Here is a 19,932-nt window from a genome sequence, read left to right on the forward strand (position 1 = left end):
ACCAGGCACCCGAGCAGCTGGTTACGCCGTTGCCTCCAGGAGCTCAGTTCACACTAGGATGCACATGAACCGCCTCCCACTATGACAATCGTCACTCTGTCATGGAATTCGCACAGAGCTACATTGAAAGAGCAGGTTTCTGAGCCCAAATACTTGCACCACAGCCCACCAGCTGTTCAAGCTAGTAACAAACACACCGCCCAACCACTCATCATGCTCAATTGCATATTCTAAGCAAAGTACATTCTGTTGGTGTTTCTGGGCTCAGCATCTTCTTCACTTAGACAATTTTGGCTAGATCCAGAAAGGGGCAAATTTCCAGCTTCCCATGCCTGCACCCTCAGGACATGTAACATGGAGTTGTTCCTTGTTTATCTGCATTTTTCTTGTACCCATCCAGGCAGGTGGTGTACACACTCTCTTCAGTATCTTTATATATCAGTGTGTGGGCCTTTCTATGCCTGCGTTGTGTGTCCAGCAGTCTGTAATTGTGGCCAGCTGTCTCCTTGTGCATCCATTGCAATATCCTTTCCTTGGGCAAGGAGCAAGTTTATGTCTCTCCTCCTATATGTGCCCTTTCCAGCCTTCTGCTTAATGCCAGCTCCTCTCTCTTCCTCCTGGCTCATGTCTTTCTCTTGGCTTCCTGCAGAGCTCCACGTCCTTATCCTAGGTGTAGCAATTTGCCTGCCCTGGATAATTTGAGCTCCCACATTCTTGTGAGTGCTGCAAACACCGACATAGGGAGATCATTGATCTGTTTGTGATTGTGTTGCAAGTGTCAGTTGACATGATGAGACCACTGAAGCAGCCCATATCATGCTTAGATCTTCTGGAGAGCTTGCAATAGCCTTCCTGAAAATTGAGGGGAGGGGCATAAAATCAGGCGTGTTTTGAATGCAGCCATGGAGCTAGGAGTGGAATGTTTTGCTCACAGGACCCTGGAAGAAGGCACATTTGTATGTGTATGCAATAAGACAGTTGCTTCCTTAATCACATTGCTTATTTGTAGCAATGCTGCTGTGGGAACAAAACGGAAACCAATCAATGGAGGGGATTTCCAAGGGTGCTACCACTTATCAATTTCCCTCTGCGTGGTAAATAAAAGTAACTTGAAAAGCAGCTGCCACGTTATGCCCAATATGAAATGGCACCGGGAGGCATAATTGATGACTAGCCAAAACAGCATTCCCCAACCCTATCTGGCAAAAGATGAGGTGTTACGGAGTTAATTAACTGTTGCCAAGTTTTGAACTAAAGACCTAACCTGACCCAGGCAGAGTAGCCCAATTCTGCTCTTTCCCTGGGCCCTTGTGAGACATCCCGTCAACACCCAGTGCTCAGGTTTCTTGGGAACTCTTCATACACTGAGGCTGGCAGAGAAACCATCTGGCCGTACGTCATTTCAGAAATTGCCTGTCGAGGAAAGCAAACAAAGGTGGTTGCCTCTTTGTGAAAGGGAATGTTTGTATTTGGAGAAGGTTAATGGACTGGAGAGGCAGGAAAAGAGTTTGCAAGAAGTACCAGCACAGACCAGCCTACAACTATGAAGCTTCAGTATGCCCTTTCCAGCTCAATCCCATATGTTTTGACACAGCACAGAAATGGTATCTAAATACTCAGAAGGAGAAAGACATGTAGTTTCATATGGGGTCTTTTGGTGGTGGGGAGATGGACCATCCAAATGGAAGGGGTGTGTGTATGTGATAATCTTAAAATCAGAACCAGGAAAGACCCTGAGCAAGAATGAAGTGATATGGTGGGTGTTTTATTTATTCATTGAGTGTGACATAGAAAAGGGACAGACCCATCTCCTCACAGGGTTAACAACTTAAATGTCAATAAAGGACAGGGAGAGAGGAGAGAAGGGACAGAAGAAGAGAAGGTTGCTGAGTCCAAAGGCTCGAAATAAACATTGAAAAAGCAAGTACGTAAAGCTGGTTTGGGATTCCACAGGGGTAAGTTGTAGGGGGAATGAGTTGGGTTATCAGAGTTGTACTGGAGGTTTAGCCGTCAGTTCTCAAGTTCTGCCTTGAGCTATGTTTTTCCTCCTTGTCTTGAATCCTGCATTTCTGTTGTCTCCAAAGCGTATGCATAATGTGCTTCTCCTATCTCTCCCAGGTTGCCCTCTGGTGGCAAAGCGGTAAACACAGCTCCTGTGCCAGGACAGACACAACACGAGGAGCCTGACCATAAAACAGAGCCTCGCTCATCCGTCTCGGACCTCGTAAACTCCCTGACCAGTGAGATGCTGATGGTGAGTGCTATCAGGGTTACTCAGTATAATAATAATTCACAGTATATATTCCCATAAAGTCTGGAGGAAGCAAGGTCTTTATTCTGGATTAGGCACATCTGACCATATTCCTTTTCTATTTCAAAAGTGTTGTCTCTCTCTTTCTCTCCCCCCCCCCCACATGGCAGGAAGATTCAACTAACAAGTCCCACTAGCCTGCACAAGGACTTCTGCTAGTGCAATGGGACTGCCCCCAACTTTCCTCCCCTGTACCCCATTCCAAAATTGGCTTGGGGGTCAGGAGAACCCCCAGAACAGTGCACAAGAGGGAAGGAGGGGATCATTCTATCTAGCAACCTGAAAAGCATTCACTGCCATAGTGCTTCGCCATAGTGCTTCGCAGAATTCCTCCCACTGTGTATATGTGTGCGTTCTAAATGAATTCAGCCTCCACTTCCAGAACAGTGAGGCTGAGACTTAAATCCAGTCTTAAGTTCTTGTCCTACTCTACACAGATGGCTCTGGAATTGGAACTACTTACTGGTTTATTTGCAACATTTTTATACCATCCATTAACAGTAAGTTATCTGACTGTTGTACAATTTTTAAAATATAAAAACACAACATTCAAAAGAGCCAGTGTGGTAAAGTGGTTAGAATATTGGAGTGTAGGGCCTAGGGACCAGGATTTAAACCCCCATTCAGCCACAAAGGTTACTGGGTGACCTTGGGCCAGTCACCATCTCTTAACCCAGCTCACAGGGTTGTTTTTGAGGATAAAATGGTGGCGACACCTTGGAGGGAAGGTAGGATATAAATGTAATAAATAAATGAAATTTAAAAAACCAAATTAAATCTACATCAGAATAAAACCAACAGCACAGAAACAGCACTAGCCAAGATATAAAAACAGGGTTTTAAAAATCAAAAAGTGCAGAAGTAAGAAAAGGTCTCCACTGCCGCCAAAAAACTGCAATGTAAGTGCCAGGCAAGCCTCTCTGGGGAAGGCATTGTGCAACCAAAGTGCCATCCTGGTGTTGATTCAGAAAAGGCCCTCTCCCTAGTGGTCATCCATCTCACTTTATTTGGGAGAGTACCTGAAGAAGAGCCTCTGAAGATGCTCTTAGGATCAAGGCAGGTATACCTGAGAGGAGGTGATCCTTCAGGTAACCTGGCTCCAAGCCATTGAGGTCATTAAATGTTAATACTGGCACTTTCAAGTTGACCCAGAAACAGCCTGGCAGCCAGTGCAGATGGCAAAGTGCTGGTGTAGTAGGAACATATTGGCCAGTCCCTGTTAACAATCTTGCTTCCCTGTTGTGGAACACCTCGAGTTTTTAGTCTGTTTTGTAAGACAGCCTCAGGTAGAATGCATCACGGTAATCTAAGCAAGAAGTTAGTGGAGTGTGAATAAGTGCAGCTAGGCTATTTGAGTTTCAGGCCCAAAGTGCATGAGACGCTGGAAATCTGTGATTGGATCACCCTTTGTTATTTATTAAACTGCTGTTGGGGTTCCAAATTTGACTGGGGAAGCAGCACAGGGCAAAATATTATCCCTTTCTCCCAAACCATTTCCCACATCTTAAACCTCACCACCGAAGCTGCTGTTAGCTCTACCAACACTACACTCCCATGAAACACAGATGTTATCTATGAGAAGGGTCTCCCAGCTTTGTGTCCGAACCCTCCCAGCACGAGCCATTCTGTTTTCATCCAGGGTTACCCAATATTTTAATTTCTTAGATTTTGGGGCTCCCGCTGCTTTGCATCACCATGAGCTGAGCAGGTTCTTACGTTTGCCCTGTTCAAAAATAATAAAAATAAAAAACCCCTCTCTTGAACTCTTCACTGTATCCTTATTGATTTATTCGGGGGTGGGGGATAATGAAACAAGGTTTCCAGGGTTATACAACGTTCAGACAGATGTGTTTGCATAGGGGATAAAAGCAGTGGAGTGACTAGCAATCCAAATTTAAATCTGTTTTGAACATTGCTAGCTGTGCGTCAGGTCCATTATTGAAATTTGTGGTCAATAAGCTGCTATATTTCAAACATATTAAGGTGAGTTCATGTATTGATTTTCAACAAAGAAAAAGCCTGTTACCTTCCTGCTTGTTTTTCATTTATATATACTTCCCTAACGTAAGAGGCAATGATCTATTATCAACTGTTCCATAATGATATACTTTATGCGTCCAGGTGACCAAATGATAGCTACAATTATTGCACTTGGCCTCTCTATTACACCCCTGTTTTGGCCTGAAAGGTCAAAGAAAAATCCACTCTGGATTGCTACAAATGGTCTTTTAGTGACTTTGTCATCATTTTAAGAACTCTGCAGAGAAAAGTAAGACTACTTGGCAAGTTTTTGGAAGGAACCATTTCACATGTTATTAAGCTACCATAGCAGCTATTTTTCTCCTTCTCTAGACACCCTTGTGTGTAGTAGGACTCCGAAGCTAGTGTGGAATACTCCTAGTTGAAAGATTTGTAAATGGAAGAGACAGATATTGGGTTCAAACTTGTGATCACCCATGAAGCTTACTGGGAGACGTTGGGCAAAGTCCCTGTTTTTTCAGCCTAACCTGCTTCACTAGCTTGCTGTGAAGATAAGATGGTGTGAATTCAATATTCTGTGCACCAGTCCAAGCTGCTTGGAGAAGTGCAGGATACCAGTGTGCTCCCGCTGATGCTCTTTATACCTTGAAAGTGTTTCTTTCTGTATTGCCTGTGTCCCTCACTATCCACCCCACTTCTTCCCAGTGGGTCTCCTTATTTCTAGCACCCCCACTCTTCTAGTCTCCTCCCACTTCCCATCAGCTAGTTCCTGTTTGCTGGGAAATATTAATGAGCTGGACTGCAGAGAACACAGCAGGTGTGGAACTGTCTGCTGGGTTCATTAAATCACAGGCACAGTTGATCCCTGGGATGCAGCCATATGAGGGGGGGTCCTGAGGCAAGGAGTCAAAGAGGGTCCCATCGCACACATGGAACATTAACTTCTGGACTATTGCCTTCATAAATGTATCAAGCTTAATTCATAAGTGCCTCTCTTTGTGCTCCATGTCCACTTTAAACAGAAAGTAAATGTATCTGTACGATGATTTTTAATATGTAGGCCAACGTGTGTTTGTTTGGTTGTTTGTTTGTTTGAACCTATTGTTTCTTTGGTCGGTTTTGTTGCCAGACCCCTGGCAATGGTTGGGAGTTAGAAAACGGTTCTAGTATTAGATTTCTTTGTCTTTCCATACCAATAGTTTCCTTTACTGTAGTTGGAAGAAGGGCTTTTTAGCATGGGGGGGGGGGGGAGACAAATAACAGAGCAATCCAATTCAAGTTGTACCAGCTGATGGGGACAGAGAATCTGGAGGAAATGCTGCTACTCTGGCCAAACACCAGGTGCATGACTACCCTGGCAAACACTCCAGATGCTATGCTGGTGCATCTGCTGTGGTAGCGAACGCATGTCAGGAAAGTGGCCAAAACAAGGTGGAGTTGTGAGGTAGATGGAGGTGACCACACATTTATGCCATATTCTATACTCCTGTGGCCATGCCTCCATTGATGACACAACTTTACACCACCTCCAGACCTGCTGTAGGAAATTTCCTCCCCACTGATTTCAGTGAAAGGGGAAGACATGTAAAATAACTGCTCTCCCATCAACACATGCTCCACACACATTGCCATGGCAGAGCACAGAATATGGTTGGACTCGGCACTCACTCACAGCCTACCGCCACCAATATAAACTCATACAAGAATCTCACATTGAGACTCCAGGCGTAGACACCCAACAGCTACCTCCATTCCTACACCTGGAGATGTCAGGACAAAGCACCCCACACAGGTAAGCAAGGAAAGAAGGAAAGCATGCTTGAAGTACAGTATATCTGCTGCATCTGTCTCCTGTGTATTCCCCTTCACACCCTTTTTCAGTCAAGGGCCACATTGCCTTAAGGGAAAATGGTTGGTGGCCCACCTATTGGTAGTAGACAGGCCAAAATTTAGTGGGTGACCAAAAAAAATAGTTGGTGACAGCACTTTTCTCTCTCTTTCTGACATCTCTTTTTCTCTCTGTAGGTCCCTGTTTCTCCCCTTCACAATCCATTCATTTCTCTCACACAAAAATCCCACCTACCCACTTCTGTGGGTATGCACTCCATTCATTCACCATCCATATATTATCTCTTCTATTATCCCTCACAAACATGCACTATCTAACCAAACACTACACCCAACTATCCACCCATACACACAGCCAATCCATATACTTGCCATTAATTCATTTGTGTGTGTGTGCGTGCACACACACACACACACACAGAGAGAGAGAGAGAGAGAGAGAGAGAGAGAGAGACCTAGGATTAGGTTTTTTTCTGTTGCTCACCTCTGCACTTTCTTGGTTCACACTCCTAGCCAAACCCATTATCCATCATTATCTCCTCCTTTTTCGTTTTGGCTGGCCTTCCCCAGCCCACATTTCAGTCATTCATTCCCCTCTCTGCACCTTTCACCCATTGGTTTCTTCATTATTCCCCTACTTTGTTTTCTCCAGAGGGAAAGAGAGAAACTATCAAACAGTCAGACAGGAAAGCTTCCTGTATTCTGGTTCTCACACTCTGTGGTTGACCATCCAAGCTTGCAATCTGTTAGCTTGCCAGCCTGCCTCTCTTTCTCTTTCTCTCTCTCTCTCCTCTTGTCCGAATTTGAGCATTCTAGATTCAGGTAGGTAGCCGTGTTGGTCTGACGCAGTTGAAATAAAAAAAATAAAAAATAAAATGTAGCACCTTATAGACCAACTAAGATTGTTCTGGTATAAGCTTTTGTGTGCATGCACACTTCTTCAGATACACTGAAACATAAGTCACCAGACCCCTATATATAGAGGGAGGGTGGAGTGGGGTATTTCTCAAAAGGGTAGTAGGAGATGGGTGATTGGCTCAAACCATACCCATTTTGTGCATGCACACGAAAGCTTATACCAGAACAAATTTAGTTGATCTATAAGGTGCTGCTTTTAATTTTTTTATTTTAATTTCGACATTTGAGCATTGCTTGGTCCACTTTTCCCCCATTTGAATTTGACTGGAGTAGTCCACTCAAGCACATATCTGAATTTGTATATGAGGAGCAACTTCTGTGTTTCTCATTCATACCAATAGGTGCTCCCTTTTGTGTTTCTCCCTGCCTTCTAATTTGTTGATTCAATGATGCTGCTTAAGTACCGACAGAGCATGTGCACAGATAGCTGCACATGCATTTTGTTTTTGAAAATCCCTGCCCCCATCAAGAAGTGCACAAAAGCACCAACATCAGGCAATTGTAAATTCTCTTTTGCACTTTTCTGGTTTTGTGCAAACATGGGGGATCCAAAGGGGAAAAATCCATTCTGAAGCACATTAGAAATAGTTACAAGCATGGCCCTAAAAGAAAGGAAACCAATTGTAAATTGTGTGGAGCAGTTTGGAGCCCGTTTCACTCCAGATTATTGTGTTATCCCTGTTATCAGGTAACCCTGAATTTACACGGGGGATGCGCAGGGATTTGTGTTGTTGAGGGTATTATCATGCAGACTGTGCAAATTAAATGGGAAGGCAAGCAGCTGCAAACACACAGTAAACTCCAGTGTGGACAAACATTCTCTCTCTCTCTCTCCTCATGATGCTTAGATTGCTGTGGGCCAGATGAAACCACAGAAGGGCAAAATAGGAGGAGGCAAATGGATGAGAGGCCACAAGCCAGGTTGGAAGGCCTCATAAGCCCTAATCCCAACCCCTGCTATATGTGAATTCTTGGTCTTGTCTGAACTACGGTATATTGCTTTAACACTCTTTCCCTTCAACAGTGGGGAACAATGTCTCCCACTCACAGGAGGCATTCAACCCCACAAACAGGTAAGCTCTTTGTTGGCAGAAGCCAACCATTGCCACTCTTGACTGATGAGCACCATTGACTTGCAGGATCACAGGTCACAAAGTTCCTCTGCCACCCACACAAGGGATAGATACATGCAGCTATTGCAGTCCTTTCATCCCCCATATTAAGCGGGGAAGGGAGCCTGAGCACAGGTGGCTACAGGGCACCCTCTGTCTCACTCCCTCACAAGCACATACTGTGCATCCAGGACCAGGGACTATGAGCTCCAGATGCTGACTACTGCTTGATTCTCTCTGTCTGTCTCTCTCAGATGAAGGATCCATCTCATACTCCGTTCTCTGCAGGCCATGGGGAGAAATACCCCATGACCAACGGCAGGGACTGGGATAATGGAGTTGTTAACTTACTTCCCCCAGGCAGGCTCCTGCACTGTTCCAAGCCTTTGCAAGCTCTTTGACAGACAGTTGTGCAACAGGTGAAGGTGTTTCTGGAATGGAGACCCTGTATCTGCCACCCTGCTGTCTGTCAAGCTGCAGTCCAAGACACTGGAACCTTGTTGGGTGTCTGCTTGGCAATGTCATCTATGTACCTTTCCCTTTCAGGATCTCCATCATTCTGGATGCTAATCAATAAAGGCTGTGAGTTTGCCACATGTGGTGCATCTTATTTGAGAGGAGGCATTAGATAGGGCTCCCTTGACCCCACGCTGCAGGATCTGGCTTCGGGAATGGACTGGGAGCCAGGGAGTTTGCTGGGTGCAGGGACAGCGGTCTGTGCACTCAGGTTCCCTGGCCTATGAGGGAGCAGACTGCTCAGGAACATGCAGAGATTATGACAGCCTTTGACTTTGCACTACATGCCCAGTGCCATCCAGAAGAACTCCAGTGCATTTGTGTGTTTCTCAGAGCTGGGTCACACATGCATGTACATCGCTTGAGAGCTGTACGCACGCTGCTTTGCGGTTCTTAATTAGGCTATATAAAAAAAGCCATCCCTCACATCAAAGATGGGCAATGTTGTGTCATGTGCTTCCCTCTTGTGGTAGAACTAGGAAGAGCTATGCTATAGAAGCAAGGTGCAGTTGCTATAGGGAGGAGCAGGAACCTTGTGATACCTAGCTGAATGTTTGATCCCCTTAAGATGCATGTGGTGCAGGATTGTCACACATGGTGGTGTATACACAGGATTCTTGTCCGTAGGAAGTTTGTAAAATGTGATGCAACCCTAAAGGAAGATAAGGCTATTGATGGCTGTGTTCTACCTCCATGGACAGAGGCAGTATGCCTCTGAATGCTGGGAATCACAAGTGGGGAGAGTGCTGTTGCCCTCAGGGCTTCCTTGCAGGCTTTCCGCAGGCATCTGGCTGCCCAGTGTGACGCTGGACCAGATTGGACTTTGGCCTGAACTAGCAGGGCTCTTACAAAGGAAACATTACAAAGAGCAGTTTTGGGAGCCTTGTGCTCGGAGCGTGGCTTCCCCACCCTTGTTCTCAAGCAATCCTATATAAACCACTAAAATAATAAAACACAAATCTAAGGGTGCCTCCAGGCTCAAAATTTTGTGGGAGGCCCACACCAATACTTTAGGTTGGTGCAATTCAAGCAGATAAAAGTTCTCTTCTGCCCTAGTGCAACAAATTTGCTTCTTTTGAAAACCTGGACTTTTTCCCATTTGGGAAGTGAAGGGGAAATGCATTTTAAAGTATTGGATGACCCAGGGATTAACAGGAACACCCCCACAAGCAGATCAGGATGAATGCCTACTGTCGTATAACCAACCTGTAAAAAAATCAGAATTAATGTTTAGTAAAGACCAGATCTACTCTAACCACCACAAATGCTGTTGCAATCAAATAAGGATGAGTGCTGAATAAACAGGTCATCTGCAATCAAAAAAGGTCATGTGGAGCAGCCCTGAATGCTAACCTACACACGCACTCCCCAAAGACCCAGTGCCATAAAAACGCCTTAACCTATGTTATGAAGACAATCTCCCCATGGACCTCATGGGGGTGAGCATGACATAGATGGGATGCCACAACTAAAAAGCACCACACTCAGAAGGTGCCAACCTCACCTGTAACAGGGAAGGCTCCCAGCACAGAACATATTGAGTTAATGCTGACAAGGGGGTGGGAGGTTCAGTATAAAGGAAGTCATTTAAGGCAGAGGTTTTCAACCTTTTTGAGTCCATGGCTCCCTTGACCAACTACCTTCTTTCTGCAGCACCCCTGTGGGGCTCAGGAGCCCAGTTATGTCACCCTTTGCCTGCAGAGCTGGCAGCCTCTCACCCTTTTTCAAACACCCTCCCTTGGGAGTCTTCCCTCAGCCTCCTCTCCTCTCCCCTCTCCTTGGGAATCCTCTGGGCAGCTGGTTCTGCTGCCCCTGGTCCCTGAGCTGCTCCCCCTCCCCCAAGAGAGATGCCTCCCAGAAGCCCCATTTGTCTGCAAAGCATGTAGCTAGTGCTGCTGTAATAAACAGCTGTGCAAGCCTTTGGGAGGAAGAGATGTGAGAGGGCATCAGAAGGGGAGGAAAGAGGGACAGAGGCTGGTGTTGCCAGTGGCACTCCTGACCATTATTCAAGGCACCCCAGGGTGCCACAGCACACTGGTTGAAAACCACTGATTTAAGGTTTTATCCACACTTTCTCTTTTCCTGCTGCCTTCCCCGGGAAAAACCACTCTTTAGCACTTGGTCGGAGCAAACAGTAATTCGGTTCCCCCCCCCCCAGGTTGCCATTTGTTCCAATCTGTTTTAAAGAGCAGGATTTGTGCCTAGAAAGTGTGGGTCTAGCAGAAAACGTCTTGGAGCCATGCTAATGAGCCCTAAGTTATCCAAGCCCCAAACTATAAAGCGCTTTGAAGTTCAACACTAGCACCTTGTATTTGGTACAGAAACAAACTGGCAGCCAATAAAATCTTCATAGTTCAGCAATGATAGGAATATTGCAGTGCAGGATTTTTGGATTAGCTGAAGTTTCCAAATTGTCTTCAGATAAACAGGGCTGCATGGTGAGGAATCTTGCAGGTATGCATTCACTTTCATTGTCACCAAGAGATGTGCAGATTGTTGTGTTTGTAGTGTCCTCTGCAATTCCTCAGAATCCCTGATGCACTTCTCCTGAATCCAGCCTCTTTCCAAGAACTTTGACCCTTATTTTATATAGAACAAGTGACTTTTCCCTGGGCATAGCATCTTACAATCTGCAGAATGTCATTCCTGTTAATATAATTCTTATCTCCTTGCCCTCTGTCTCCTTTTTCCACTCTATCCTTAATCTTCATATTATTCAAGTCCTTGTAGATGGTAATGTTCCAGGCTCCACTGTCAGGAGCACACAGAGTACCAGTGCTAAACAATGCACAACACAATTCAGTTTGGCTTTGTAGTGCATCCCACATGAGGTGTTGTTCACATAACACAGTATCTATCTCAACAACTTGTGTCAAATAGCTGCAGCAGAAAGACAGGGGGGAAATGTATTTTTTCTCCTTTCTTTTATTCTCTTTGTGCTCTGTGGACACTGGGGAGAGGGGACTATGCATTTGATCCTTCACTAATAGATTTCAAACATGACTATCACCAGGAGAGAAACTGCCATTTATATATACAGCAGGTGATGGGGTTCTGCACTTTAAAATCTTAGCTCCTGTAGCCAGAAAGATGGTTACAGTAGAGCCTGGGAAACCAGGATTCAAATCCCCAATCAGCTATGGAGCTCACTGGGTGACCTTGGGCCAATCATTGTCTCTTAGCCTAACCTACCTCACAGAGAAGTTGTGGAGATAAAATGGGAAGGAGGAGGAGAACCATGTAGGCCACCTTGAGCTCCTTGGATAAAAATGTAATCATGCAGATTTCCATGCACTAAGCAAATTTACGCCAGGCATTACTGGGGAAGGGCAAGAGGAGGCATTGGCCCCTCCTTGTCTCCCCCCTTTTGCAATTCCATAGCCTCCAAGATAAAAACAGAGACGTTATTGTGTATTTGACACATTCATAGTGTAACACGGTCTGAGCATAACACACCACACCACTACCTTCACACCCAGGTGTTCTGCAAGAGCCAATATTCCTTTTCCTTGAAGCAAATATGGAATAGCACACCTTCCATATTGCTCATAATGCAGAAGGCATTAAAAATGTTAGGCCATTTGCATGAAATAATTCCTTCGAATGCATACAAATGTTCTCATTTCTCCAACGTTGGCAAATGAGCTTTAAGCAAAGAGATAAACCTTTGTCGAGGCCTGTACACATGAAAGCTAGGAGGTTGGCCCAACCTGCCATGGCCAAGCCAGACCACAACCACTGCTCCCTATTAGCTGGCAGTCAGGGTTCCTTCTCTGCCTTGGAGCTCTCAAGCTGCAGGTCTGTCTGTCTGAGTCTGAACCTGACAGCCCCGTGGAAGCCAAAGTTAATGGCCTCCTTGTTCTACTGCTGGCAGGTGAAGACTTTCTTGTTTCAACAGGCTTTGGGGAACTGTTTTTAAGGAAAGGGCTGGTGCTGTGGTGTTTTTATTGTAATGATCTGTTTGTTTTAATAGATGTATTGTGTCTATGTGTGTTACATTTTTTTAAGGACTGCCTTTTTCCTATGTTTTTAGCTGTTTCTGTTTTAGCTACAAGCTGTCTTGAGTCCCTGTCAGGGGAAAGGATGGGATTTAAATCTGATGATGATGATGGCAGGGCCAGTCATACAATAAATGGCACCACAGGCAAGGAGCATCTTTGATGCTCCCTCCATTTCTTCCACTTCTTAATGCCTTATTTTTTTATAGCATTTATAGTCCATTTCCTGTCTTCCGTGCAATTTACATGCATGATTTATCCCTGTCACATCAGATGATAAATTTGCACACTCTGATCTGTACCATGTTAACTGTTTCTGATATTTGTTTTGCCTCTTGAGTGGATTGTTGAGTAGACTGTCCATGTAAAGTCTCTCTAAAAGTGCAGGTCATGGTTTAATAACTATTCAGCATCTCAAAAAGAGGGTGGAAGATAAGTTTAGAAAATGAGTTAAGCAGGTTTTCTGAAGGGGGTGGCTCTCTGTACCCTCCACCCCACCCTGCTGTCCCTCTAGATTGAAGCTGATGCATCTGAGTATCTAATAAGAAAGTGGATCCAAGAGTCTTTGTTCCTTGTGATCCATGAATCTCCATTTTGATGATTAAGACTCTGGGAGAAGATCTTTTGCCTCCTGAGTAATCAGCAACCCTTCCAGGAATCTAATAGATACCCATCATTCCTACTTCCCTCTTGTCTAAAACTGAGTCCCCCTAACTTTGCCCTTGTGGCCTCATTTCTTTTCCAAGGTCCACCCATGCTCATCCACAGGAGATACAAAGATCCCAGGGTCCCAAGAACTGTTGCACTGGGCAAGAGGCAATCCATACTGTCATCCTGGCTCTGGAGGAAGTGGCTTCTGTAATGTGACAGGCAGGCTGTCAGGAAGGATTTATCAAATTGGCCCTCCCCAATCCTGCTGAAGCAAGCACGTGGATCAGAGCCAGGAGCCAGTTGAGAGATATCAGGGATGGGAGGAAGCTTAATCCTTCCTGACAGCTCCCTGGAATGCACCAAGCCCTGGGCAAGAAATCCAAGAGAGACTATTTATTCCCTTAAAATGTGTAAAGGATTCAGCTTCCTGCTATACTATCATGACATGTTCTCTGGAGAGAAGACAAAATAATCACCTGAGGAGCCTAGAGACCTGATAGGGCAAAGTACATGGAATAACGGAACACCAACAGGAGAATAGCCCCAAAATGCCTTCAGATCTGAGCAAGATATTGTCCCATTTGCCCTCTGGCTGAGACCATTTTGAAAGGTTAATTTGAAAAGGGCTTCTGCTTTAGGAAAGGTGTGAAATGTGCAAGCCTAAGAGGGTTTGTCACTGCTAACTATATATGCATTTTCTCCTTACTTCAGACCATGGGTATGTCCTTGAGGAAATCTACTAGAGCTAGATAATCAGGCAGCTCCTCAGCTTCTTTCCCTCTCTTCAGCCCAAAGTACACGTAGGAGGAAGAAAGGTGATAGGCACCCCTATCATGTATATTGGGGAGACTGCATGTGACATTACAAGTCTGTACTTCCCACCCCCTTCCCCATAAGTGGCAGCTAATGAAGTGGAATGTGAAGTGGAGAAATATGTGGTGGTGTTGCATCACTTTAATTGAAAAAAAAAACCATAACTTTACATCTGTGAGATATATTTTGGACTTGAGCTCCTGGCCACTTTTGCTACTGTATGCTTCATATCAATGGTTTCTTCAGTCAATACTGATGTAATGTTTGTTCATAGGCTCTGACTTTTTCGGAACCTACGGAGCTTGCAGTTTTTCTCAAGAAGCTGACTTAACTCCTCTGGAGTGCTACTATTGATTTACAGCAGCGTTGCTGTTGATAGACATTGTGAAGTTCTTTCAAACCTCTAATGGCACTGCAAAATCCTGTAGATGGGAAAGCATTCCTGGAACATCTAATTCAACAGTCAGTCTGTGAGCATTTAGGAAAAGGATGCTGTGATTACTAAGACCCAGCATGGGTTTCTCAAAAATAAGTCATGCCAAACCAATCTGATTTCTTTTTTTGATGGAATTACAAACTTGGTGGATCAGGGAAATGCTGTGGACATAGTGTATCTTGATTTCAGTAAGGCTTTTGACAAAGTCCCCCATGATATTATCATGTGGAAGCTGGTAAAATGTGGTTTGAAAGAGGTAACTGTTAGGTGGATTTGCTATCTTTCATTTTTCTTCCTCCCACTGAAATGGAGGGAAGCTGTTCCTCCTTGAAATACTAAAACAAAATAGTACGCCGCAGATTGCAGGCAAGTCTAATGATTCCTTATTTCCTACCGCAAGGGGCTTCTCAGGACAACCCTCTGCATTTGCCAACAGTCCCAGCCAGCAACACAAGGGGAGATTGTGTGTATTTGCCCTATCTACTCATACTCCATCGTCTCCAAACATCTAATTGATTAGGCAGCAGTCTATCCCTTTTGAGTATTTCCCGCCATTGCTGAAGCTTGAAGAGCCTTTTTATGTAGGGAAGTTTTAACTCGGCTTGGAAATGTACTGGTGGTTGGTGCAGAATCAGTGTCATATGCTCTCAACTTTTGCACCGATAGAAGTGTCTACACTATCTTCAGGGGCGTGCTTTTGCTTGCCTTTGGATAGTACACATTCATTCAGAAGCCTTTGAAAACAATAGTACCTGAAGATTTCTTAAAGGCTTTCAGAGATGTGAAAAGATTCAGGGCAAGCTGCCAAAAGAGGGTGAGATTTAAAATTGGAAATCATTGACCTTGTTGTGGGAGTCAACACAGACATTTAGTTTCTCAGTGTACTGTGGATTCCAATCTTCTGAAGATGTTGTAACTTTTAACATGCCCTTAGTTAAACTGAGCAAACATAAAGTATTTGAGAATCAAATCCTCTCCTCTTCCAACATCTTACTGCAGACCTTTGGATTCCAGGTCTCTTGTGCCGGAGCATCGTGAAGCCAGACTGAAGGGAAGAATTAGCTATATTTATTTTATCCTGTTTTTCAGACAAAATTGTCCCCCAAAACAGTTTACCTCAATGGGGGGGAGGTGTAAACTAATGAATACTTCTGGAACTCTCATATTGGGTCATAGTGAGTTAATAATATAGGCTGAAACCATGTTGTTAATAAGAGCTAGTCTATGTGCTACAGCATCCAGAATTGAGGACTCAGCTTGGTACAGAATTCAAATTAACCACATAGAGGTCTTCTATTGAGTAATAAATAATGTAATCCTGCCGCAAGTGACCTTGCTATTTGGTTTTATTCTGCAAATCATTTTCTCATCTGTAAAATAGTTGCAAACCTCAATACTTGCTTCCCTAGGGATTAGTCTGGAAGTTGCTACTGGTGCAAAATGCTGCAGCCAGGTTGCTAAGTGGAGGTGCACACATATTACACCTCCACTGAGAGAACTGCACTGGCTGGCAATTACCTACCAGGCCACATTCAAGGTTTTGTTGTTAACATATAAAGCTCTGACCAAGCTCAGGACTACCTGCCCTTGTATGGACTTGTAAGATCACTTATTGTAGATCGTCTAGGGAAATTCTACTTACGGTACCACATACTGAAAAATATCACAGGACAGTGATCCCCAAACAGGCATTTTCTGCTATTACTCCTGTATTATAGTATTCCCTCTCTCAAAATGCCTTACTAGCTATTTGTCTTTCCACACTGGATATGCTGGCGAATATCCAACATTGGTGCATATGCATTTTGTTGCTAAAGAATTGGCAGCAATGAAGTCTGGAAAAACAGAGGAGGGCAACAGTTCCGGGCTCTTTCAGGCAAGTTGCATATATTTTAAGGGATCCACTCATTGTGCCTGAAGTCCTCAGCACATTTGTTTATTTGGACTATATGCAGGAAGGCAGGTCAGAGCTGTTTTGTTCACCATCATATTTCCGACTTTCCATTCGTTTAAATTGACTATTTGTAAGGCTAATCGGAATGTTGACGTCTTGCGCCTTCATTTCCTCTATCTGGATCATTTCTTTATCGGGCAGTTGTCCAACCCCTTCCACCTCTTTGCATGCTGAGCTGCAAGAAAGCTTTTCATCTTGAACGGGAGAAAGTTACAGATTCCGATGCAAGGCCAAAGTGGGAATAAAGCCTCCATGTAACCACTGACCTGAGGGCCTAAATGCAATTAAGTTATTAAATTGAGAAAAGCTTAATTAATGTTAGCAATAAAACAGAATGCCAGGAGCGTGGACTGAGTGGGAAAGAGCTGCTGGAGGACTGAAGCTCACGTGCCTCTTGAGAAATGAAGGCAGGAGCAGCCTGTGCAAGCAGCAGCTGAAATTGTAGCAGCGGTGCTGCAAGCTGCTTGGTATTTTTTTTTTATGACAGGCCATAGCACATAAACATGGAGATGTGGCATTTCCCAGCCACACTGCCAATATATGGTCCTTTGAGAACGGGGAAGCGCTATAGCCTCCTTCATAAATAGAGAAGGTGAGACAGGCAAGTTCCTGACTCAGCAGCTGCAGGTGGGGGGGGCAGGGAGGCTTACGTGAAGGCCTGGACAATGTAGAAGCTGGAAGGTGAGATGCATAACAAGGAGGCTGGAGCCGTGGCCGATGGCAGTGGGGTGAAGTATTTCCAAGATGGGGGGCTGCACCCTCCACTAATGAGGAGCAGAATATACTGCTGTTTTCAGTAGAATGCATATTTCCTCTCCCTCAGGCACACTTCTAGTTAGGCCTGTGATTAAATAGACCTTGTGCTAACAATATCTCTTCCCGCCGCCGCCCCAATCTCTCCCTGTGGTAATTTCCCAAAGCCCTTTCCCTTCAAATGCTCACTTACATTGGATAAATGATTTTTCAAGTGCCGTTTCTCACCTGAGGACAGCAGACAGTTTGAAAAGGCCTCGAGCTCTCTGAAGGGAAAGAGGCGCAGAGATTCTTTTTCCCCATCAGAGTCACTGGCTAAGATGAAGTGGATTGTAAAGGAAAACGTTCTCTAGCAGTAATTGAACATAAATCCTTTGCAGGTAATACATAAACCATGAAAAATTCTCACCAATTACCTAGATTTAATCTGGACCTGGCTTGGAAAATCCCTGTGGGTTTCTCGTGCTTAAAAATGTCCAGATGCAGACAGTGAGCTTCCTTCTGTCCCAGACTCTCATGGTTGCCTCTCTCTCTCTTTCCTTTTGCGCTACAGCTCTCCCCTGGGTCTGAGGATGATGAGGGACATGACAGTGCCAGCCGAGAAAACCTGGGCCGGATCCAGTTTAGTGTTGGCTACAATTTCCAGGAATCCACCCTAACTGTCAAAATATTGAAAGCTCAAGAGCTACCAGCCAAGGATTTCAGTGGCACAAGTGACCCTTTCGTCAAAATTTACCTCCTACCAGATAAAAAAAATAAGCTGGAGACAAAGGTGAAAAGGAAGAATTTAAACCCACATTGGAATGAGACCTTTCTCTTTGAAGGTATGTAAAATGGTCCAGGTTTAGGGTGCTGGTTATGGAGGCCAAGAATTTGCTCTGGCTTCAGGCAAGTTACTTCACAAATCTGCCGCATGCCTCAGTTCTGTTACATGTGGTCATGTTTTCCTTCAATGTCTGATTTCAAGGGCAAGCAATGTTGGTGGTGGCATATAGCAAAAATGCAGTTGTGCAGAATACAGTACTTGTAGCCAAACAGGAAAAGAGGATAACAGAGCACTAACCCATTTAATCCAGTGCCAGCCTTGTCCTGCAAACAGCTGGGGTCAGTTATCACACTTCACATAATAGGCTAGAAATACTTCAGCATATCTGCAGCTGCACATAGAGACTATTACATTTGAAAGCCACTCATTATACAGAGAGTCGTCACGCTCATGTCACAGAAGCTTCCAAGAACACAGTACTTACATGAAGATTCTCCACTTGGTCAGGGTAGCCAAATGAAGAGTAACCTCCAAACGCCATCACATGAAGGCATCGCCACTGGTAATATGAAGCCGTGTACATATTCTGGGAATAGGCACCATCTACAGTGATACCATATTAGCGTCACTTCCCATGTTGCATTTTATTCATGGATATGCATCTGAAACTATGGTCCTTTCCCAAAAATTATAATGTGGCAGAGATTATATCTGTGGCTATGTATGAATGGGACAAGGACATGCCCCAGACTGTGGGAGCAACTTCACATTCTTCTCTCTGCAAGAGTAAATACGGTTCTAAATCCTTCCTGCATGTGATTTTTGACATGAAAGCATCTTGTGGGCACACTCTTATCAGGTAGTACGAAAATGCCTGGGATGAGGAGCACTGCAAGACATTTCTCTCTCCTCAATGCATCTTTAAGGTGCCCTCTTTCACATGAATAAACCAGGAAGCAGTTCTAAGCAAACAGTCATTTTGACAAATGATGACTTTCAGACTGCACCAGTTCCTTGCACTGTTTTAAGATCACACAAGAATGAGAGGATGCAGACATACCCTAAAGAAAATTGTGATCTGTCAAGTATGGCGTCAAGTCATACCATGGTCTATCTATTCCATGGAGCCAGTTTGTGCCACATAACATATCATTCTTCTGCTTTATCTACTGTCTTGCTTCCTGCCAAATCAGATCATGCCCTTAGTCCATCACATTTAATACTCGACCTCAGGGGAATGGCCAGAGCCTTACGCTACCAGAGAGAGGCCAAAAGCCTTCACTAGTGATCTAAGTGCAGTGATGGATAAGGCTGGGATTCCTTCCTGGCCCTTATAGCAGCCAGCCAGTTCCCTGAAGCATTAGGTTTGATTGATGAAGTTGGATTACTACTCACTCATCTGGAATACCTACAAATGTTATTCAAGGCTGCAAGATTGCCCAGAAGCATGGGTTCCTTCACCCATGTATGGCCTGGGCCAGTCATGACCACTTCTCCATTGGCAACCTGAATACAGTGATAGATGCTATCTAATGTGGAAAAGACCTGCGCATGCAGCAGAATAACCGTTTTCACTTGCATCTAGGCTTAACATTGGGGCTCCCTTTACTGTGGTTGCCTGCATGTCGTCTCTCAGCTTTTCATCCGCTCCTTTTACTTTTGGCAGGTTTCCCATATGAGAAAGTGGTTCAGCGGGTGCTCTATCTACAGGTTCTGGATTATGATCGGTTCAGTCGTAATGATCCCATTGGGGAGGTGTCCATTCCCCTCAACAAAGTGGACTTGACCCAGATGCAGACATTCTGGAAAGAACTAAAGCCCTGCAGTGATGGGAGTGTAAGATCCTTGCTTTGTTTTGAAACAGAGGGCTGATCCA

At 44.6% G+C, this 19,932-nt stretch overlaps 1 protein-coding gene and 1 long non-coding RNA gene across 6 annotated transcripts in view; one reads left to right on the top strand and one right to left on the bottom strand.

The window, feature by feature from the left end:
- The window catches only part of SYT7 (synaptotagmin 7), a 219,492-nt gene that overhangs the window by 184,186 nt on the left and 15,374 nt on the right, over positions 1-19,932 (top strand). For all 5 annotated transcript variants that reach the window (XM_081930603.1, XM_081930607.1, XM_081930604.1 and 2 more), the window contains 3 exons: positions 2,119-2,254; positions 17,844-18,114; positions 19,723-19,892. In XM_081930603.1, coding sequence (XP_081786729.1) covers positions 2,119-2,254; positions 17,844-18,114; positions 19,723-19,892 — 577 coding nt within the window. The remainder of the gene's footprint in view (positions 1-2,118; positions 2,255-17,843; positions 18,115-19,722; positions 19,893-19,932) is intronic.
- Positions 15,912-17,836, bottom strand: LOC309381059. The gene is made up of 2 exons (XR_014173282.1): positions 17,707-17,836; positions 15,912-16,811 (listed from the first exon to the last, which is right to left on the bottom strand). It is a non-coding gene; the product is annotated as an uncharacterized lncRNA (long non-coding RNA).

This window comes from Podarcis melisellensis, assembly GCF_964234715.1.
Source record: "Podarcis melisellensis genome assembly, chromosome: 1".
Lineage (NCBI taxonomy): Eukaryota > Metazoa > Chordata > Lepidosauria > Squamata > Lacertidae > Podarcis > Podarcis melisellensis.